Below are 22,673 nucleotides of genomic sequence, written 5' to 3' on the forward strand. Positions count from 1 at the left end.
GACAAATAGCAATTTGATTCACGTCATTTCTTTGTGATTCGGTTTGGTTGCTGTATAGTGTTATTGATAATGATACTTGTTTCGTAATCGAGTTTACTTGTTGATATTTTGCAATGTATTTTAGCCTGTCTGTAGAAGTTCACATTTCTTCTTTTCACGAAAGTCAGGGAGTGGAAAGGCTCTAATGGACCTTACAATTTGCACCAGAGCCAGTGGAGGTGATTCTGCCGAATTCCATTACCTTAACGGTTTCCGCGAAAGGATTCCACTTGTTCCACAATAGCCACCAACCCGACAACTGGTCGCCGTAGTTCGTTAGGTCGTCGGGATCCTCCGATCCTACATCGATTGCTATGATCGTCTGAGCGCCCATGGTTTTCATCACATCAGCTAAAAACAAATATCATAAAATGAAGGTGGTAACCACAAGTACATATGAATGGATGGAGGGAATTTTCTTTATTAAAACACTATGTATACAGTCGACTCCCGATAACTAGAACGCTCGCTAACTCGAACCTCGCGCTAAATCAAACCAAAATCGGTTTCCCCTGGATTTCCGTCATACATTTACGGTAATTTCACCCTCGGTAACTCGAACCCACCGCTAACTCGAAGCACTTTTTGTTTCCCTTGATGTCACTTTCTATATAATTGCTTGTCAAGACGTGACAGGTCAAAACAAACAGTACTGCAGTTCAAAACATTGAATTTATTTTAAAGCAGCCTTTGTATTCTTTGTCTTTTTTTTTTTTTTTGTATTAAGAAAACGTGTCAGTCCAGTTCAAGTTCGCAGTACCTACTCTTTTCCTGTTTCTTTGCTTTGCTTTGCTTTGTCTCACGTTACGTTGCGTTCTCATTTATAATTTGGAAATATTGTTCCATTTTCACTCGACTTCTCTATAATTAAATTTTATTCAAAGGTGACACTATATGACAGGTCATTTGTTCTCAACTCCTGATAATACGAACCTTTTTCAATTTCCATTAATGGTTCGAGTTATCGGGAGTCGACTGTACTACAAAGAAGCGAGGAACACAACTTCAGTGGAGCAGAGAATTTCGAGTGCTAATTTCTATTCCTGTTCCTTAACGTGCTTTGCATTTTACCTTTACATGTGCACGTATTTAGGCTACACAATCCTTAAAACGGAAACACACGCCAAATAGATTGATTGACTCATAAAGAAACCAGCTAGACAACTGATCGCTAAATGAAGCATGCTTGGTCTAAAAACACTGAGGTACGGTAAGGCCTTAGCGAGTCGATTACACGTAACAATTGGGTGGACACGACTACTCTTTTGGTTTCTTTTTGGGATAAGAGGCGTGAATGCACCCAGGAAGGAATAGGTAAAACTCGCATAGAACTGTACTTATTTTTGTTAGCGCCCCGCCATCGTTTTTCCACATGTAAACGACCCTTACGCGAATCATCTACCCCTCCCCCGTCTCATTTTTTTTTCCAGAAGATGAATTTTATCATGATTCTAAGCTCAGGTTTATCTCAAATCGAAAAAAAATTTGAATGCTGTAGGAGAATAGAAGAACGACTACATATAGTAAAATTTAGACTGTCAGCCTCCTGATGCTAAGGCTCTTTTCCAATCTAAAAGGTACTGTTTGACAAAAAGACTGAATCGAGAATATTTAGTGAGAGTAAAGAATACACTCACCAGGTAAATTATTGACGTATCCACCGTCCAATAAGAGATGTCCGTCTTTTGGATCACACAGCGGAGGTAGGTACCCTGAAAGGGACATGCTGGCGCGGATATAACGCCATAGACACCCTGAAAAGGTCAACAAATGTTGGTTAATTTTTAACAATCTTTTCTTTAGTTAATTCGCTCCTGTGCTTGGAGAGGCAGACCTATGAAAGCAGATCCACAACTTCTCTGTTGTTCGTATTGTTTCTGTTCTTGTAAAGCTGTCTTCAATAGAATCTCTTTATAAACTACAAATAGGGTCTCCCTGTTGATGCAGTTTACACTTTCAACACTCAGTTTGTACTGTTTGCATCAATTAAAATATGACTTACCGTCGGTATGGACTCTCATTCTCGATGAAGTGATGTCAGTCGTGATACAAAAGTAAGGCAGCAACAGATCCTGCAGAGAAACCGTCAAATTCACAGGTGAACACCAACCTGGACTAATTTTTTTTGTTGTTGTTGTTGTTAAACACTGATAATACCAGTGCAGAATCAATTTTTTTAGAATTCAATTAATAAGGGAAAAAAAAAATTACCGCCAGTCAACCCAACGGTTTGCAATTGAAAGAATGAATACACTCAAAAAGGATTATCGATGCTGGCGCTGATTTGTGCAAAACAAAAACGAACAAACAGACAACAACAAGCACACAAATAAATCTATAAATAATAATGATGATAAATAAATTGTTTAAAATCAAAACGCGCGCTGCAGCGTTGTGGGAAAAGTTGAAGGAAACTTGCCACACGAGTGGACGCTTTAAAAAAAATTGTTGCAGCGTTGGCGCGCCCTAGCAAAAGGTAGAACCGAAATGCAAGTTTCGCAACGATTAAGACAACGCTGCAACCAATTTTTCACACATTATGTGGTGCCGCAGGTTTCCTGTGGCTAGTATCGCGACGCCGCAGCGCTCGTGTTGGTAGCAATCCCTTTCTCTAGCAGTCGATTTTTGCTCGTTGCGAAGCGTTGAATAGTGTTACTCTACCTTAGGCTTTCAAAATAACTAACGTAACTCAGAGAAAGCCAGGTGTTCCGGAGAAAAAACGGAGTTACAAGCGGAGAAAAAACGGAGTTGCAAGCGATCGCAACTTCGAAAGGCCAACTCGCTGACAAAGTCTTCCAATGCATGACCAAACGGACAGATAAAAGACGTTAAGAGTCGTAACTCCTACAGCCTCCGTTTGACCATTAAACGCTTGTGACTTTTTGAAACAGAATTTTCTTTTCTTCATGTAAGTCGCTCAGCAACGAGTTCCGCCTTCTGGAAATTTGCTTCCCTCGGCACTTTGTTTCTGCGATATGCTGCCACCCAATCCAAAATGCCAGTCGAAATTAGTTAAGCTTGACGCAAGCGGGATGAGCTATCGACGTCAAATCAAGTCGTTCGATCGTCTTTCATTAAACTGGTTACAGGTTTCAAACTACTGAATTTCATTTCTAATGGGCGATGTGCTCAACAGCGCACCAAAAGCCCACAACACGCAACTAAATGGACTACAGTCATCCGCTTGTAGCATATAGTGTGTAATAATAGAGGGATAATGTACCTCGATTTGCCGCTCTCCGAATGTACTTCTTATGCTCGCATTAAATCCGCTTCCTGCAGGCAAGGGAATGTGATAAGTCAACGCCAGGAATAAGGTAGCAAACAAAGGTAAATAATAACAATAATAATCATCATCATCATCATCATCATCATCTCACCGGAAAACATGGAGGTGAACGGATACGTTAGATCCAGGATTTTCTTGAAAATTGACGTCATGTCCTAGAAACGAAAAAAAAATTACTGTTAGGCAAGCATTCTAGTAGCGCAATTTTCAAACCCTAAAATTTGTTGAGATTAACAAAAATTTCCTCAGTTTAATCCATTTATTGCGTATATGATCCAAATCGTTTTATATACCACTCCAAATACAGAGCAGTCTCATCATCACCATCATCATCATCTGTATCTAGATAACTGAGTGTTTTCCACTCCTCTAGCTAGGTTTGCCGCCACTTCGCGGGCTTTCTCCCAACTCTCCAACCAAAATCTTTTAACCTTTCCTTTTCAACCAGTCTACGCCAGGTTGTTCTGATTTTTCCCACATTCCTCCTAAGGTACTCGTTCAGTTGGATCCTCAAACCACGCCCTATCCATTTTCATCGCCCTTACATTCCAAAATCCCACCGTCATCTGTTTCTTTGGATGTAGGAATGACCACATCCGGTCGTTGGCTTCCAAATGGCTCTCTCCAGTTTTTACAGAGCTTAATAAAATTTAGCCTCGGAAGAAATTGCTTCAGGGAAGTGCATTACCAGTGCTCTACACAAAAGCCATAGACCCTATGCAAAAATGGCTGGTATCTTAATAATCTTTTGTTGGTATTCACGAAAATTACCCTTGAACGAGGCTAGCAAAGCTAATTTGAAAGTGGACAAAGGAATATTAAAATGTCTACCATTTTTGCATAAGGTCTATAACAACCACTGCGAGGGTGGCTTGAATTGCATTCCACGGGACAAAGGTATGGCATCAGGTTAGAAACTATGACTAAACACTGAGTACAGGAACAGATTTATACATTTATAATTGGCGAATCAAACCGACTAACGGACGTTTGAAAAGACAAACCACAAATCAAAATGCATCAATTACCCTTTTACAGTCTCCAAAGTCAATAAATAACGTCAGTGCTTAACTGACAGATGACAAATACCATCGTGACTTCATTGACCAATCAGGTCAAGAACCAGTGCCTTAAAACCATCCACTGACAATTGAAGGGGTGTGCAAAATAAGGCCCTAAGTGACTTTTGATGTAAGGCCAAATTCTCTTTTTGTTTCACTAGCGAACACAAGGGAATTTCGAAGGAGAATCTAGCCATTTATCAGAAGTCACTTGAGGCTTTTTTTCCAGTCACCCCTTCAATTCACAATTCATCTGACTCTGATAATGATTTCCGGTAAGGTTATCGTGACGTCAGTCAGTGTCACCAAATACAGTCCTTCGAACTCGGTTAGCTCGAACTCCCCGCTAACTCGAACAAAATCCAATTTCCCCTGGATTTGACCCCATTTTTCAGTCATTTACTATCAGTTAACTCGAACTCGGCTATCTGGAACTTCTTCCTAACTCGAACTTATTTTACTTCCCCTTGGCTCAAATGACCCCGATAACTCGAACTCTATTGTAAAAACATCGGCCGGTAAACCTAAAAATGTCAGAACATAGCTGGTTGACGTGTCAAAATCTTATTGTTAACGTGCTTTCTATGCACGGAAACGTCCTTAACTAGATCTCAGCCTATGTTTTGTTTTTAATATGTTCTTAAAATTGTGGCTAAAAATAATTCGCAACCTAAGAGTTAGCTAAAGTGCAAGTTATTAAAAGGCTGTTACAAAACAGACTAATTGCACCCAAGTGACTCGTGGTTGTAAAAGATAATTTGATAAAACCAACGACGATATTGAAATTCAGCACCAACCCTGCTAACTAGAACCCTTGCTAACTCGAAGTATGTTGATTTCCCTTGGGAGTTCGAGTTAGCCGGGTTCCAATATACTTAAAACTGGGCCTTAGCTCGACTGTACTGCACGGCGGTGAGGAATAGAGAGAGAAAGACAAGGAAGAGTGCTATCCCTTACCAATGATCACTCGCGGACCTTCTGGCACATTTTGGTGACATCACCGGACTCGGCATAGGCTGCGCCAACAAAAGATCCCATGCTGGTACCGCCCACCATGTCAATAGGAATCCCTGCAAGCAATTTCAAATCGTTGTTACCGTTCACTGTCTTGAAAAAAACCCTGTTCACCGACACTATAGTTAAAAAAGGCAATGGTTATGAAACCTTGTGAAGGATTGTGCACGGTCGCGGCCCTTCCAACATAAATTGTAGCACCATTGTTGACATGGCAAGGTTTCATAACGAGTCCCTTAATTAACTATGGTTCCACTCATCGCCCAAAATGCCTTTTGTTCTCGCGACATTCACTTGCAGTAAATGCAATGTTTTAGGCCTGTCAAATTACGCATTGTTATTCAAAGAAGCATGAGCGGTACGAATTTCATTGGGGCTGTCCTCTGAACGGAATAGAGGTCTGCTCGTTAACTTGAAGGGGGCGAATCATAGAGAAAATGAACCTCGGGGGATATTGTGCTCGTTTTAGTCTGGGTTATTCGCCCCTCTCAATGTGAATTTACCGCTTTATAAACCACACAACTGTCAGGAAAAAAAAAACTGCAAGGGTTTGCCATTAAATCTTACAGAAGGAATATCGAGTAACATCACCTTCAGTGCCGAATAAATAAATAAATAAATAAATAAATAAAACAAATAAATAAATAAATAAATGAATACATAAGTAAATAAATACATAAAAAGGACTTACCTGCTTCTTCTAACGCTTTGATGACTCCAACATGGGATAATCCCCTGACAGGAAAAAAATAGAAAAAAGATACCACACAGAACACATCTTTGTTTTAGTTCAAAAGTCTAATTTCAAGGCTCGGATCTTATTAACCTGCGGCCCTATGCCCCACTGGGGGCTCAAAGGACTAAAAGAGAGAGATCTTATTAACCTCCTTCCTGAGATTAAATGAATAAGAAACGTATTTACCTTATCAAAGATGAAAAATCAAAGATGAAAATAGTTAAAGTATTTACCTGGCTCCGCCTCCGCCAAGAATCAATCCAACGGATGTCCCTGTCAGTCTTCGGGCGAGACGTGAAAAATCCGAGTTTCTGTAGGAGTGAAATACGTCGAAAATTGTTACTCGCGATATAGGTAGGTTATTTCTGTGCATTTCCGAGATATCACGAGCGGTTTCTTATCAGCACGACTTGGCTTGAAAAGAGCGCTTTAGTCGGGAGGTTTAAAATAACAGGACTTTATTGCCAGGGGAGCTCTCGGATATGAACCAAATACCCACAATCTGATTGGTTCCCCTTCATAAGGGTTTCAGGTTACATTCATAGAAGACACCCAAACAACCGACGGGAAGAAGTGTTTTTTTTGTCAATGGAGAAAAAAGAGTTTGTCAAGGTGAGTAACTAAACAGTTGCATAATGCAGGTCTTTTCGATAAAATCAAACACTGCAATATTAAACCTCACAACACATACGTGTCCACGGTACGAACGAGACGCGTAGCACCTATAAAACTTGGTGTTAATTTTTTTTTCTCGAATTTTCATCCACACATTCTGTGTAACAATCGCTAGACATTACAAACCTTGCTCACAGAAACCGATGAAAAGTGTTGGCAAGCAATACCTATAAAATCGCCTTGTTTTACGTTCAGCCAGGGTCGTATTCATACAGCTCTCCTCAGCTAAGTTAGCTTCTAAACAACAGGCTTTTGTATTAAAACAATACTCAGAACAAATTTTATCGCAATTAAGATGGTTTTATGAATCCAGTTGAAAAGTTAGTTTCTAGGGAAACTGTGGAGCTACGTTGATGGGGGAGCGGAAAGGAATATTTTCAAATACGTAGACAAAGTAAATTGGTCACCGTACAGAGATTCCAGAGCTGACGTTTCGAGCGTAAGCCCTTCCTCAGACGGAATCTACAGTAGCCAAATTACCTTACCAACCCAGTTGATTAAACCAAATATTCGTTTATGAATCATGGTCCAGTACCTCTTCAGTGGAAAAAGAAAGAATACAGAACTGGCGAATTCACTCACTTGTCTGGTGTAGGGTAACTTGAGGGATCCTGTGCGAACTGCAGTCACCAAAATGAACAAAACAAATGCATTATTAAAGAGCACATACATGAATGTTTCAAACGTTCACACTTATGGTTTCCTACCTTTTCAGACAAAGGCCGCCTTCCAAAAATTTTCTTTGGACATCGAACCTGCGATGAGAATGAAAATGAGTAATCCACCACCTTCGTTACCTACGGTAAGGTAAGTTGCAGTGGGCTCATCGGTAGCCATCATGGCCGGTGCTTCGAGCGGTTTCTTCACCGTGAAGCAGATTAGAAGTATCCCTACACCTTAAGTAAGTATATAGCTTGTTTATCCACGAGTTCCGTAAGACAGTTATTTATTTATCATTCGTGTAGCCTCGTGGGTACTAAACACAGTCAATTACGTTGATTCCCTCTCCTTCTTGTTTTGCTGCTGGGATGGTTTGTCCGTATTTCCTTTTCGCCGACTTTGTCTTAAACTTTTTTTTAAAAATTTTCTTTCGTAAATTGTTACTGCTATTTAACTTAACTAACTTTGTAACTACACTGTATTACTGCAGCATCAGGTGCTCTCGTGAATTGGAAAAAAATTTACTTATTAACAACAACAACAAAAAGATGTAACAGTAAAGTTATAAACTAACATGATGATGAGCGCATATCCAGCCTCGCGCGTTGAGCCAGTCTACAGTATTTGAAATGCGGAATCCTTTGGAGGCGTCTTCACGGTGCAGGAGAATGAGCTCCTTTTGAGAACGAACGCCGATGTTTTCCAGCTGCATCTCAAGCTGAAAAAAAGGAAGAAAAACAATTAAACCTTCCGCACAAATAACAGTGTTACAGAGGCTGAAGAAAGTTACAAGCTGCCAATAAACTGACACACGCACACTGTTTAAGAAAAAAAAATAACTAATGACTGTTCAACAAAAAAAAATGTTTTTAGTAAGTCATCGTCATGGCTGGGAAAAGTCAAAACGAAGAGTTGTGTGTGGGTATTTTTAATGCTTTATAAATTTTGTAGGCCTTTAGTTTACGTATTTTAGCAAGCGAAACACAAATTACGTAGAACAAGAGATTTGTTAAACAATTTAACTATAAAACATTGCGAAAAAATTGAAAAGTTTAAAATCCTCTTGGTCAAAAGTTTCAAATGCGACGACGTTTCGACGTTCGCTTAACGTCATTGTCGAGTAATATTATCAAGAAACATAAATTGAAAAATATTCTTTATAACAGTAGTTACAGCTACTGCAATAATAGGAAGAGGCGACCTTCCATGTCGTCTACTCCGTTCAAAAACCAAAGCTACAAACTCATTCTCCCCAATACCTGTCCAACAGTAGGTCTGTTGTCCGCTACACCAACTATGACAATACAGTCCGCCTAAACGAGAAAGGGAATAGTCCACATTAATAGTTTTTATTGGAGTTCTTGCTTGCTCTTGGCAATGCGTCACCGTCGGCTGCATTTAAAGCATGAACGCGTGACACCAAACGTGGGTATCAAAAGTGACGTGACTGCCCTTTAAAGGCTCTGAGTGGCTATTACGTGAGACTTCCAATCAGACCTCTCGCTAGAAACTATTTAGGCTACAGTATGTTTGGTAATTAAATCATTTGGAATCAAACGCGCTCTATTTAGGCCATGTCTAAACATTGCGTCACTAAAAGTCAAACAAAAAGAGACAAACAAAGCAAAGCATCTCCGTAAAACCGCTCACTGTCGGCAGTTATAGGTAACACTAGTTAACCTAACCCACATTCAAACTTTCAAAGTGGGGAGGTCTTGTTTGTTTTTAACTTAGGGAGTGTTTACATGTGAAAACGCGCACCGGTGCGAGATCCATACCGGTATGGCAACGTGATTTCATTCCGCGTTTACGAGAAGGGGCACTACATGCCGGCCAACGTGACTGTGACGCCATCTTGGATTGGATGTCGAAGAATACGCATGTGCTACCTGTTCAAGTCTCCCGGAAAGGTGATTTCAAGGCTGAACGAACAGTCGTAGTGCGGAATGAGTTTTCGTACAGGAATGAAAATCTCGCTCCGGTACAGTGACCGGGGTGAACTCGCATCGATATGAGATCTTGTGGTGGTATCATGTAAACGAATAGAGAGATACAAGAGGGTAGCCGGAGTTAACTCGCATCGATATGAGATCTTGTGCTGCTATCATGTAAACGAATAGAGAGACAAAAGAGGGTAACCGGAGTGAACTCGTACCGATATGAGATCTTGTGCTGGTATCATGTAAACGAATAGAGAGACACAAGAGGGTAACCGGAGTCATGTAAACTCGTATCGGGACGAAGGTTGCGCCGGTACCATGCAAACACCCCCTAAGTCATATTTTGTCTCAACCCAAGATTTTCCTCACGGCTGATAACAAAATAAAGGAAGTTAAAAAATCAAATCTGCTTACTTGTCTAATGCAGCGTTTTGTCCAAGCAGACATGAAGGTGTCGGCCTGATACAAGACTATGCGATGAAGATCTTCTTGTTGGCCTAGCCAGCTGGACAGGCGGTACTCATTCATGCTATCAATAAAAAAATGAAATATTTGTTTACAAATAGAGTTTTTATGTCCCTACCCGAGAAGTTGTGTTATTCATTCAATTAATATGAATTTTAGACAAAAATGAGTAATTATCGATTCAGGACAGGTTGAGTGGTTGGGGGCATTCCTTTGTACCCCCTATAGAGCGCATTGTAAATCGCGTGGGGACCCGGAGTTATGTCTCATTCTGCCTCGCTACTTCAGTGTGAAAGGACGTCGAAAGTTTTTCGCTACTTTAATGCGAAAGGACGTTGAAAGGTAACATATTTTGTTTTCCTTGTCTTTTCTCCGCTGTAATGTCTTCCGACTTGCCCCGGGTTTTGGTTTGGGGTCACTCTTTCGTTGATTTTAATCTTGCAAGCCGTGCACGCGTTAGCTTGTCTGGGCATGGCGGCTGTAATGTCCCTAAGCTTTGGTCTTACGATCTTGTTATTGTTTCTCGCTTACTCCCGGATATAGTTATCCTAGAAATCGGTACCAATGATCTTTCTACTGAGGAGCACTCGCTTATAGCTGCTTCCATCGAAGTTTTGGTTCGTTTACTGCACGATCGCTTTTCGGTAAAAGCGATATTTGCTTGTCATGTCATCCCGCGTCGTTCGCCATGTGCTTTCAACGACAAGGTGGCCGTCTGCAATGAATTAGTTCGTTCACTTTTAGCGCCCCTTCCTTACGTTTTTTGTTGGTTTCACTAGGGTTTTTATAATAAGGCTGGAAAGTTATTGTTAGCCGATGGGGTTCACGTTAATCGTTTAGGACAGTATCGTTTGTATCGTAGTTATCGTGCCGCCATTTTACAGGCTTTGTCTTTTGTTTGACCTTTTAATTAGCCATTACCTTCCCTGTTTTTATTTAAATGCCTGTTTATCCCTTTGTTTTAAGTTATTTTATGTGGGTCACGCTTCTGCGGCGCCAAGATTGACTCCTTTTATTGTTTGAGATCCCCTCTTTGTTTTTAAGTGTTTGGGCTTCAACAAGTGTTTAATTTTTTCTAGGGCCTCAATACTAGTTTATGTAATGTTGAAGGATTTGGTCCTAGTTTATGCTGTGGAAACGGCTTTGCTCCTTCAATTGTTATTGTTCTTGGGCTTCGATCCAAGGTTATTTTATTTTGAGGACTTTGATCCCCACCTGTTGTTAATTCTTGGGTTTCGACGTAAGATAATTTTAATTTGAGGACTTTATTCTTGTGCTTTGATCCAAGTTTATATTATGGTCAGGGCTTCGATCCTCATTTGTGTATTTAAGGACATTGATCCTCGATTTTTATTAATTCTTGGGCTTCGATCCAAGTTGATCTTAGTTTGAGGGCTTTGATCCTCATTTTTGTTTATTCTTGGGTTTCGATCCAAGTTGATATTACTTTGAGGGCTTCGATCCCCACTTTTTGTTTTACTTGGGCTTCGATCCAAGTTTATATTATGGTGAGGGCTTTGATCCTCATTTGTGTGTTTGAGGACTTCAATCCTCAATTTTTATTTATTCTTAGGCTTTGATCCAAGTTGATCTTATTTTGAGGGCTTCGATCCTCACTTTTTAATTTTACTTGGGCTTCGATCCAAGTTGATCTTATTTTGAGGGCTTCGATCCTCAATTTTTATTTATTCTTGGGCTTCGATCCAAGCTGATCTTATTTTGAGGGCTTAGATCCTCACTTTTTAATTTTACTTGGGCTTCGATCCAAGTTGATCTTATTTTGAGGGCTTCGATCCTCAATTTTTATTTTTACTTGGGCTTCGATCCAAGTTGATCTTATTTTGAGGGCTTCGATCCTCAATTTTTATTTATTCTTGGGCTTCGATCCAAGTTGATCTTATTTTGAGGGCTTCGATCCTCACTTTTTATTTTTACTTGGGCTTCGATCCAAGTTGATCTTATTTTGAGGGCTTCGATCCTCAATTTTTATTTATTCTTGGGCTTCGATCCAAGTTGATCTTATTTTGAGGGCTTCGATCCTCACTTTATATTTTTACTTGGGCTTCGATCCAAGTTGATCTTATTTTGAGGGCTTCGATCCTCAATTTTTATTTATTCTTGGGCTTCGATCCAAGTTGATCTTATTTTGAGGGCTTCGATCCTCACTTTTTATTTTTACTTGGGCTTCGATCCAAGTTGATCTTATTTTGAGGGCTTCGATCCTCAATTTTTATTTATTCTTGGGCTTCGATCCAAGTTGATCTTATTTTGAGGGCTTCGATCCTCACTTTATATTTTTACTTGGGCTTCGATCCAAGTTGATCTTATTTTGAGGGCTTCGATCCTCACTTTTTATTTATTCTTGGGCTTCGATCCAAGTTGATCTTATTTTGAGGGCTTCGATCCTCACTTTTTATTTTTACTTGGGCTTCGATCCAAGTTGATCTTATTTTGAGGGCTTCGATCCTCACTTTTTATTTATTCGATTCTTGGGCTTCGATCCAAGTTGATCTTATTTTGAGGGCTTCGATCCTCACTTTTTATTTTTTCTTGGGCTTCGATCCAAGTTGATCTTATTTTGAGGGCTTCGATCCTCACTTTTTATTTATTCTTGGGCTTCGATCCAAGTTTATCTTATTTTGAGGGCTTCGATCCTCACTTTTTATTTTTACTTGGGCTTCGATCCAAGTTGATCTTATTTTGAGGGCTTCGATCCTCAATTTTTATTTATTCTTGGGCTTCGATCCAAGTTGATCTTATTTTGAGGGCTTCGATCCTCACTTTTTAATTTTACTTGGGCTTCGATCCAAGTTGATCTTATTTTGAGGGCTTCGATCCTCAATTTTTATTTATTCTTGGGCTTCGATCCAAGCTGATCTTATTTTGAGGGCTTAGATCCTCACTTTTTAATTTTACTTGGGCTTCGATCCAAGTTGATCTTATTTTGAGGGCTTCGATCCTCAATTTTTATTTTTACTTGGGCTTCGATCCAAGTTGATCTTATTTTGAGGGCTTCGATCCTCAATTTTTATTTATTCTTGGGCTTCGATCCAAGTTGATCTTATTTTGAGGGCTTCGATCCTCACTTTTTATTTTTACTTGGGCTTCGATCCAAGTTGATCTTATTTTGAGGGCTTCGATCCTCAATTTTTATTTATTCTTGGGCTTCGATCCAAGTTGATCTTATTTTGAGGGCTTCGATCCTCACTTTATATTTTTACTTGGGCTTCGATCCAAGTTGATCTTATTTTGAGGGCTTCGATCCTCAATTTTTATTTATTCTTGGGCTTCGATCCAAGTTGATCTTATTTTGAGGGCTTCGATCCTCACTTTTTATTTTTACTTGGGCTTCGATCCAAGTTGATCTTATTTTGAGGGCTTCGATCCTCAATTTTTATTTATTCTTGGGCTTCGATCCAAGTTGATCTTATTTTGAGGGCTTCGATCCTCACTTTATATTTTTACTTGGGCTTCGATCCAAGTTGATCTTATTTTGAGGGCTTCGATCCTCACTTTTTATTTATTCTTGGGCTTCGATCCAAGTTGATCTTATTTTGAGGGCTTCGATCCTCACTTTTTATTTTTACTTGGGCTTCGATCCAAGTTGATCTTATTTTGAGGGCTTCGATCCTCACTTTTTATTTATTCGATTCTTGGGCTTCGATCCAAGTTGATCTTATTTTGAGGGCTTCGATCCTCACTTTTTATTTTTTCTTGGGCTTCGATCCAAGTTGATCTTATTTTGAGGGCTTCGATCCTCACTTTTTATTTATTCTTGGGCTTCGATCCAAGTTTATCTTATTTTGAGGGCTTCGATCCTCACTTTTTATTTTTACTTGGGCTTCGATCCAAGTTGATCTTATTTTGAGGGCTTCGATCCTCAATTTTTATTTATTCTTGGGCTTCGATCCAAGTTGATCTTATTTTGAGGGCTTCGATCCTCACTTTTTATTTTTACTTGGGCTTCGATCCAAGTTGATCTTATTTTGAGGGCTTCGATCCTCACTTTTTATTTATTCTTGGGCTTCGATCCAAGTTGATCTTATTTTGAGGGCTTCGATCCTCACTTTTTATTTTTACTTGGGCTTCGATCCAAGTTGATCTTATTTTGAGGGCTTCGATCCTCACTTTTTATTTTTATGTGGGCTTCGATCCAAGTTGATCTTATTTTGAGGGCTTTGATCCTCACTTTTTATCGTTACTTGGGCTTCGATCCAAGTTTTATTATGGTGAGGGCCTTGATCCTCATTTGTGTGTTTGAGGACTTCGATCCTCAATTTTTATTAATTCTTGGGCTTCGATCCAAGTTGATCTTAGTTTGAGGGCTTCGATCCTCATTTTAGTTTATTCTTGGGCTGCAATTCAAGTTGCTATTACTTTGAGGGCTTCGATCCCCACTTTTTGTTTTACTTGGGCTTCGATCCAAGTTTATATTATGGTAAGGGCTTTGATCCTCATTTGTGTGTTTGAGGACTTCGATCCTCAATTTTTATTTATTCTTAGGCTTTGATCCAAGTTGATCTTATTTTGAGGGCTTTGATCCTCACTTTTTAATTTTACTTGGGCTTCGATCCAAGTTGATCTTATTTTGAGGGCTTCGATCCACACTTTTTATTTATTCTTGGGCTTCGATCCAAGTTGATCTTATTTTAGGGCTTCGATCCTCATTTTTGTTTATTCTTGGGCTCCGATCCAAGTTGATATTACTCTGAGGGCTTCGATCCCCCCCTTTTTGTTTTACTTGGGCTTTGATCAAGTTTATATTATGGTGGGGGCTTTGATCCTCATTTGTGTCTTTGAGGACTTCGATCCTCAATTTTTATTAATTCTTGGGCTTCGATCCAAGTTGATCTTAGTTTGAGGGCTTCGATCCTCATTATTGTTTATTCTTGGGCTTCGATCCAAGTTAATGTTACTTTGAGGGCTTCGATCCTCACTTTTTATTTTACTTGGGCTTTGATGCAAGTTTATATTATGGTGAGGGCGTTGATCCTCATTTGTGTGTTTGAGGACTTCGATCCTCAATTTTTATTAATTCTTAGGCTTCGATCCAAGTTGATCTTTATTTAAGGGGTTTTATCCTCAATTTTATTTTATCTTGGGCTTCTATTCAAGTCGATATTACCTTGAGGGCTTCAAACCTCACTTTTGTTTTACTTGGGCTTCGATCAACGTTTTTATTTTGGTGAGGGCTTTGATCCTCATTTGTTTTTTCTCGGGCTTCAATCCCATTCTATTTGAGGGTTTTCATCCTTGTGTACTGTGGTATGCACCAGGCACAACTTCATTGTACTTCGAGGGCTCCTGGCTTTCTTTTTCACTTTCCTTTCAGATGCCTCCTACACAAACAAACCAAAAGGCAGCACCTTTGGCCACCTTTAAGTTGTCCAAGTTTCAATCAACCCAACACGTTGCCACTGCTGTTGTTCAGCGCTCAGAAGCAGGTGCCACCAGAGATCAGTCAGATGGAAGTAGTCCTGCTCACAGTCAACCAGAGCTTCTTGCTGGATACAATGGCCCTGGTCAGGACGTTTTGCCTGTACTTTCTAGTGTCATCGTCAACCAGATCTTGGCCCTTGTTATGCAAGAGGTCACCAACAACCTTGCTCCTCTACTGCCTCCAATTTCACATTCAACTTCACGGCCACCTTCTGCTCCTGGTCCATCACATCCACTGGTAGCTCAGGCCTTGAGCTCGATTCTTGTTTTATGGAAGCTTGCTTACCACTGGACAAAGTTGACAAGTGTATAGGCATTATATCAGATTTTCTTAAAAGGAAGAAGGTAACCTTGCGGGAAGTCCAGTCCCTCACCGGATTTCTCAACTTTGCCTGTTCCGTTATCGTTCCAGGTCGGGCCTTTTTACTTTATAGTCCAGATGTTGAAAGGTTATGGGAAGGTGGGTTTCCGACTAGACAGCCGGCTACCTCTGACCTTACCTATTTTGCACAGATTAGTCCAGGCAGCTGCTGTGGTGGCCATCTCTAGGGAAAATGCAGCTCTTTTTTGGCCATGTGCTCTTTAGCTTTTTATGCCTTCCTTAGGGTTGGTGAAATGACTGTTGTGTCGAGTAATAAGCCGGACGTGCCTCTGCAGCTTGATCAGCTAACTCAGCTTGTTGATTCAAAATAACATGTTGTGGCACTTAAATTGTCTTTTCGTAATTACAAACACAGCTACAATCGTCCTACCTTTTCTTTGACAATTTCTTGTTTAGCGAATTTTTGTCCGGTGAATGTAATGTTGGAGTACCTAAGCATAAGAGGTCATCAGCCTGGGCCACTATTTGTTTCTACTAGGAGTCAAGCAGTTTCCAGGGAAATGTTTGTTAATTTCCTTTCTAGAGCCCTTGTTCATTGTAATTTAGACCCTTCTAGGTATAAGGGCCATAGTTTTAGAATTGGTGCCGCTTCTCATGCAGCCGAACAGGGCTTCACTGAGGCACAAATTAGTGGATTGGTCATTGGAAGTCAACAGCATTTCGCATTGCCAACTTTCCCAACTAGGTAATATCTAGCTACATATAGGCTGTATATTCTTTGTGCCTTAATTTGATTCAATAGAAGCAACAGGGGCTTGGAATCAGGAGTTTCTAACAGTTACTATCCTTATCTGTTCGATGGGGGTATTAGTGTATGTCTTGCAGGGGCAGCATACATTAGTACCCTTACGTTACTAATGTATTCCATTCAACATTGTATAATATTTTCCTTGACCAGCAATGTTGCTTAAAAGAAGGTTGCAAATTGTCTTGCAGGGGCAGCAGTTTCACCCCCTTTTTAAGTTAGAGGTAACTTGTATATGTCTTTCGTGGGCAGCATACATTGGCACTAAATCACGTTATTGAGTTGACCAGCAGTATTTCTACAAAGAGGGTTTTTGAATTGTCTTGCAGGGGCAGCAGTTTTTAATCCCTCATTTCTTTTATGGCTTACTTGTGTATGTCTTGCAGGGGCAGCATGCATTAGTACTCTCAGGTTATTAATTTTCCATGTTAAACATTTTAATGTATAGAACTTTTCTGGACCAGCAATATTTTTATAGAGGTTTCAAGTTATCTTCATGGGCAGCAGTTTCAATCCCTCATTTATTTTAGCAGTTACTTGTGTATGTCTTGCAGGGGCAGCATACAATAAGTATCTTTATTCGTTAGTCACCAAATTTGGTACTGTTCTTGTTTTCAGTGGGTACTGCATTGCCTGGGGTGGGGCTGCATCATTGCTTTTTCAATGATGCTTTTGGCCTTTTTGTGCCCTCACCTTTACTGGGCTGAATATTTTTATGTAGCCAATGTGGTGAAAGTATTTTTGATAAACTTATTTTGTACACTAGTTTTGTGATTCTGTTTATTACAATTAAAGCGGCTATGGGCTTTTCCCATAGCCATTTTGACCCATATGGCATTTGTGTCTTTATTGCCCAGTAAACAGAGCTCAGCCAATGCAGTACCCCAGTTTTTAGTAATATAACCGAGGGAAGGACATAAATGAAATATTTGTTTACAAATAGAGTTTTTATGTCCCTACCCGAGAAGTTGTGTTATTCATTCAATTAATATGAATTTTAGACAAAAATGAGTAATTATCGATTCAGGACAGGTTGAGTGGTTGGGGGCATTCCTTTGTACCCCCTATAGAGCGCATTGTAAATCGCGTGGGGACCCGGAGTTATGTCTCATTCTGCCTCGCTACTTCAGTGTGAAAGGACGTCGAACGTTTTTCCCACCTCCTCCCCTTGCCTTGTCCTCGTTTCCTTTATTTGGCCTTTTTGTGCCCTCACCTTTACTGGGCTGAATATTTTTATGTAGCCAATGTGGTGAAAGTATTTTTGATAAACTTATTTTGTACACTAGTTTTGTGATTCTGTTTATTACAATTAAAGCGGCTATGGGCTTTTCCCATAGCCATTTTGACCCATATGGCATTTGTGTCTTTATTGCCCAGTAAACAGAGCTCAGCCAATGCAGTACCCCAGTTTTTAGTAATATAACCGAGGGAAGGACATAAAAATATATATTAAACACGCATCCCTGAGTACAGTTAATTCTAGAAAATAGATTATGGGGCACAATGAGCCCCTTTGCACATTTAAGAGGACCTGTTCATGGTCGAAGACCTAAAATATTCCATATATTTTAGGCTACATACAGATTTAAGTGCAAGCCCTATAAGGGGACAGGGCTCCACGCGCTTCGTGCGCGTGTCCGATTTCCGCCTTCCCTTTACAGCTTTTAACGCCTACGTGGCAGGCTACACGTGATCCACCACTAGTGCTAATTCTATGCGCAACTGTATTTCTACGAGAGCAATGCCAAAAGCTCTTGAATAAACCCTGGGCATCACGGTCGAGGGCAGGCAAAGATAGCGAGTTAACTATTCAGCTAAAAACAGTGTCAGAATAACCACATAAAAGTCCTATGTTTACAGACTTTTTGTAAAGTTCATAATTTCACTGCACGGATGGTATTCACTTACCTGTCCATGGCTGAGCTACCAAGCCTACTACAGACCAAAGAGCTGGTCAACAAAAGAGTGGGGCCTGGAAACAAGACAAAGAACATTACCATCAAAGCTGGGATCCTTTCCATTACTGCTAGTTATTATATGTGAACAGAAATACAATGAAACTTCTTCTATCACATAAATACCATCGTCCAGTCAAGGCTGTAGTCAGTGAAGTGGGATATAGAATTAAGGGATGAACTATTCGCTTTATGAACCACTACCACTTGTGGAGGGAGGGGGGGGGGGGAGGGAGGCAATAACCAGATCAGCCCCCACTTTGTAAATATTCAAAGGGATTGTGAGTTTGTAAGGAAGTTATACGTTAAAACAAATAAGACAATCAGCAATCGTTCAAAGAATAAGGACCACCGTAAAATGCTTAGCGATTTACGACGCGGTTTTCTCCCTGATTACCATGCAGTTTGTTTGTTTATAAGTTGGTTGGTTGGTCGTCTAGGTAGCTTCTTCTTTGCTACCCTGCGAGCAGAGAATCCTTCGATATTCCGAGAAAAATGGTCCTCTTCTCGATTTTTCTAGGAAGGTCGGAGGGATCTGACCCTGCAGGCTACATCTTTGCTAGCTTGCTGCTTGTGTGATGTTCGTTTGATTCTTTGTTTGCATAGTTAGTTGGCTTGTTTGTTTGTTCGTTTCTCTTACTTACCTATAGAGTGAAGAGCTAAGCTGAGTTCAAATGAGAAATTGGATATGGGTACATCTTCAGACGTAGGTACAATGGCCACTGTGCCGAGATTTGATCCGCCAAAAATCTGATTATCCACCGGCATATGATTTTCTAAGAAACAAAAACAAAATAAAAGTGAGTCCAAAATAGTTGAGAAATCGCGAATTTCAGACACATTCCACAGAATTAAGCCGGAGATTTTCCTTATCCCTTCCAGGATAAGATGCCTGCTAATATGCCAGAATTTTGTTGAGTTCCTTTTAGTAATTTGACAGGAGCAATTTATGCGCGTGGTAAAAAGAGGTTTGGAACGTTAAGCAGCAACAACAGAAGAAAATGTTGTAAAAATTAAAAACTAATGGTCTGAATGTTGGGAAAGTTAGTTTGTGCCGCCATACCGAGTAATGTTTCACTTCTTGCATTACTCCGTCTGTACTGTCCAAGCAGTCTTTCACCTAGCAGATGAATCAGGCGTGCAACGACCTAAAGAACAAGGAGAACAGGTTATATCCGAACTACAGAAAGATAGTAAATGCAAGGGTGGACAATGTAATATAACTAAGCTGAACTCAGTTTGCCACGGGTATAGGACTACGACAAAAACAAGTGAGTCAATGACCTCGTCAGAGTGTTAATTGCGTCTGACTCCCTAAGTACTGAAAGAGCGCGTTCACAGGAAAGTAGAAAGTTGAAGATAAAGGAAGATGGCATCGCACATAGCGTAATGTTAGCGAGGGGATTATTATAAGGTTCACATACATTCTACCGAAGATTTCACTTTAGACATACAGCATTCAAAAGCCAGCAAAGGAAACCAAGTTTACCTGTGGAAAATGTCTCTTAATTGTATTAAGTAGTCCATCCGGAAGAACCGCCAACTCCGTATCCCTACGAGGAAATAATGAGTTGATTATAAAATGTTACACTTCTGCACAGTTCAAGTGACAGCGAAGAAAGCAAATTCAATCAGAAAGTAGATAACTGGTTTTAAGGTTCTGGCGCCAGTTGCACGGCAAACCAACTTAAGTTAAGAGGGACCTTCTCACGCGCCATCGTGAATTACTAAGCCGATAGCCGATAAACGCATGAAAAAAACATGCACCTACACGCACAGAACGCCCTGACAATGAAGGTTTCTTACAATTAATTGGGGAACTTAAGCAGAGACGTTCGCGAGCCACAGACGGCAACCGGCAATTAAATTTCGCTCTTCATTTAGTTTTACAGCGATTTGACGCTATCGTGTTTGAAACGTGAAGCCACAGACGTCAAAAAAGAACTTTTCCCATCCGTGGTGAAGAGCAAACCCGCGGCTAGAAAAGGAAACATTGGACACCAATTTTATTTGCCGTCCGAGGCTCACGACGTCTGTGCTTTAAGTTGCCTAACAGCTCAAAAGGAAAACCAGTTTTTCCGGTTCCTATCCTCAAAAACTCCTTAATACAAACAAAACAAACAGGAAAACACACACACAAAAAAAAAAAAAAAAAAGCACAAAAAGACGCAACAAAATAGACAAACCGAATGGCGTGAACAGTCGTCGCTCTCGGAGCTTGTGTTAGAACTTCCACCTGAAATCGTTCAAGAAATCGTTCGAGTTAATCGAACTTTTAATAAAACCATTACAAAATGCTTCGTGTTTATCATGCCCTTAATACTAAAAGCTGTCGCCAAACGTTCATTTTTAGTTGGATGAATGTTGCGTCACGTTGCATGACGTTTAGCCGTGCGTCCAACATTGTTATGCAAGAAATACTGTGTACAATCTTAGAAACGTTTTGCTGCGGCTGAAACTTACCACGCCCATGAGTTCTCCGCGGCCAGCCTCGCGGTCCAGTTCCTTCTTGCCATTGCTCAGCGTAACAACTGATCGCAGACGGCCATTTAACACAATATAAATACAGTTGGACTGTTCGCCTTGTCTGCAATTCAAAAACAGCCAATTTCCACGGTTAAATCCTTTGTATTGGTGTAATTAACATAAATCTGCAGACAAGTTTCAGAACTGTGGATAAATTCAAACATAGTCTCCTATGAAAAGTTTAGTTTTAAAAGATGCAAACAGTTGCGAATTAGGTTGAAAATAATTGGGCGCAAAAAAAAAACAAAAAAAAAAAAAAACAAAAAAAAACAATAACAGCAACTTCCGTGTAGTAACAATTAAAAACACATGTAAGCGGAGTGCGTTTCGCATGCATGCATTTTTAGATACTCTTTCTGAATTTGGCTTGCAGACAAAAAAATAGCACCTGTAAACTGCTCTGCCGGCTTCCACGTGCATCCAGTCCAAGGCATAATCGATTTGCCTCAGGAAAGGAGAGAGATGGCTGATGAGTGAATGCGCCACGTTTAACACCACTCTGGGCTTCTGACGTATTACACTGAAAACAAAATAAACAATCAGTCAATCAATCAATCAATCAATAGGGACCTTAAGCAGCGACGACGACGACGTCAACGAGGATGTCAGAAAACAATAGTTTTAATTAGCAAAACAGTGGCTCTGCACGTGCATTATACACTTTGGTACATTTCTTTGCCGTCCTCTGCAAAACAACAACGTGAAATGACCAAATTTAAGGTTTTATGGAGAACGTGAACGCATGATGATTAATTTTCTTTTCTCTTTCTGAACTTTAAAGGCGCCCCTACAACGTAAGGTCCTCGATAGTCGGCCACATTACACAGCCTTAGAGAGTATAAACATCGCGAATTTATTCAGAAGACGCGATGGTATTTTTTTTAAGTTCCATTTTCGTCGGCGTGGTCGTCATCTCTGCTTAAGGTCCCTAACGTCAATCAGAAGACACCAGAGGTCCAGGGAGGGAGGTGCGGGGGGGGGGGGGGGTGGCAGGGTTTATGCAAAGATCGCATAACCTTACATCAACAATAGACTCTGTTAACAATTTTTGGTGATTATGCAATTTGACCTTTCATTGTATGAGTTAAAAAGAACACTGTCACGGATATTTTTCTTGCTTTTTTCCGTCAAAACTGCTAAAATATTTGACAAACTACTTTTCTCTAACATGATATTGTTGTTAGACTGAAATCATGATCAGTTTTAGCGATTTCTTCCCAATGACACAATCCGGCCATTTCCATCCTAGTCATCCGCAGCTATAGATAATTGATATAAGTTTCCGTGTACTAGTATGGTTGTTGTTAACAAAACTGGACCATTATTTTAACATTTCCATTGAAACAGATATATCTTTCTACTTTTCAAAGAGATGCTAAGATAGGGGACACTGCACCTTTAACACACGTCAATATTGTCGACAATTCTGCATCATTTTCCGATGCCAAAAAAAAAAAAAAAAAAGAGAGAGAAACATTCAGTTCATATTGAGCTTTGGATGCATTGGAAGTGGTGGAGTACTTTAAAAACTCGTAACAGACTTTCCATGTCTATGGTTGCTGCCTGGTCTTGGCCTTCTTGTCTTTTTCCACAAACAGAAAACTCTTCTCCAAATTGTCTGTCTCTTCCCCGGTGTATGACTACCGTATAAATCATTTTTATTTTATTTTATTTTATTGCCTTATGAAATGCCGCGATAATGGCGATAACTGTGATTAATGGACTGTAAAATCATTACGAACAGCGA

The 22,673-nt window shown here is 40.1% G+C and overlaps 1 protein-coding gene, 1 long non-coding RNA gene and 2 pseudogenes across 3 annotated transcripts in view; 2 read left to right on the forward strand and 2 right to left on the reverse strand.

Moving 5' to 3' along the window:
* LOC146459857 (patatin-like phospholipase domain-containing protein 6) overlaps positions 1 to 21,448 on the reverse strand; it is a 26,469-nt pseudogene extending 5,021 nt beyond the window's left edge. Inside the window, exons 1-20 of the transcript XR_014857797.1 lie at positions 21,315 to 21,448; positions 20,864 to 20,987; positions 20,587 to 20,636; positions 19,890 to 19,953; positions 19,464 to 19,548; positions 19,045 to 19,176; positions 18,354 to 18,417; positions 9,829 to 9,943; positions 8,734 to 8,787; positions 8,049 to 8,192; positions 7,522 to 7,569; positions 7,397 to 7,434; positions 6,373 to 6,450; positions 6,095 to 6,138; positions 5,347 to 5,459; positions 3,420 to 3,483; positions 3,263 to 3,315; positions 2,042 to 2,111; positions 1,677 to 1,793; positions 242 to 390 (exon numbers count right to left, since the gene is read on the reverse strand). The product of XR_014857797.1 is annotated as a patatin-like phospholipase domain-containing protein 6 (transcript). The remainder of the gene's footprint in view (positions 1 to 241; positions 391 to 1,676; positions 1,794 to 2,041; positions 2,112 to 3,262; positions 3,316 to 3,419; positions 3,484 to 5,346; positions 5,460 to 6,094; positions 6,139 to 6,372; positions 6,451 to 7,396; positions 7,435 to 7,521; positions 7,570 to 8,048; positions 8,193 to 8,733; positions 8,788 to 9,828; positions 9,944 to 18,353; positions 18,418 to 19,044; positions 19,177 to 19,463; positions 19,549 to 19,889; positions 19,954 to 20,586; positions 20,637 to 20,863; positions 20,988 to 21,314) is intronic.
* LOC146459858 (uncharacterized) lies at positions 10,766 to 12,672 on the reverse strand. Its single transcript, XR_014857782.1, has 2 exons — positions 12,478 to 12,672; positions 10,766 to 11,155 (listed from the first exon to the last, which is right to left on the reverse strand). It is a non-coding gene; the product is annotated as an uncharacterized LOC146459858 (long non-coding RNA).
* LOC146459859 (uncharacterized) lies at positions 14,063 to 17,797 on the forward strand. Its single transcript, XM_085088683.1, has one exon. The coding sequence runs from the start codon at positions 15,212 to 15,214 to the stop codon at positions 15,629 to 15,631; it is 420 nt and encodes a 139-aa protein (XP_084944809.1). The 5' UTR covers positions 14,063 to 15,211; the 3' UTR covers positions 15,632 to 17,797.
* LOC146459860 (uncharacterized) lies at positions 15,671 to 17,797 on the forward strand (annotated as a pseudogene).
* Positions 21,449 to 22,673: the final 1,225 nt, after the last annotated feature.

Source organism: Pavona decussata, unplaced genomic scaffold (genome assembly GCF_977016875.1).
Source record: "Pavona decussata unplaced genomic scaffold, jaPavDecu1.1 SCAFFOLD_215, whole genome shotgun sequence".
NCBI lineage: Eukaryota > Metazoa > Cnidaria > Anthozoa > Scleractinia > Agariciidae > Pavona > Pavona decussata.

Coding starts and splice junctions, on each gene's coding strand:
- LOC146459859 (XM_085088683.1), top strand. CDS start 15,212: ATGCCTCCTACACAAACAAACCAAAAGGCAGCACCTTTGGCCACCTTT.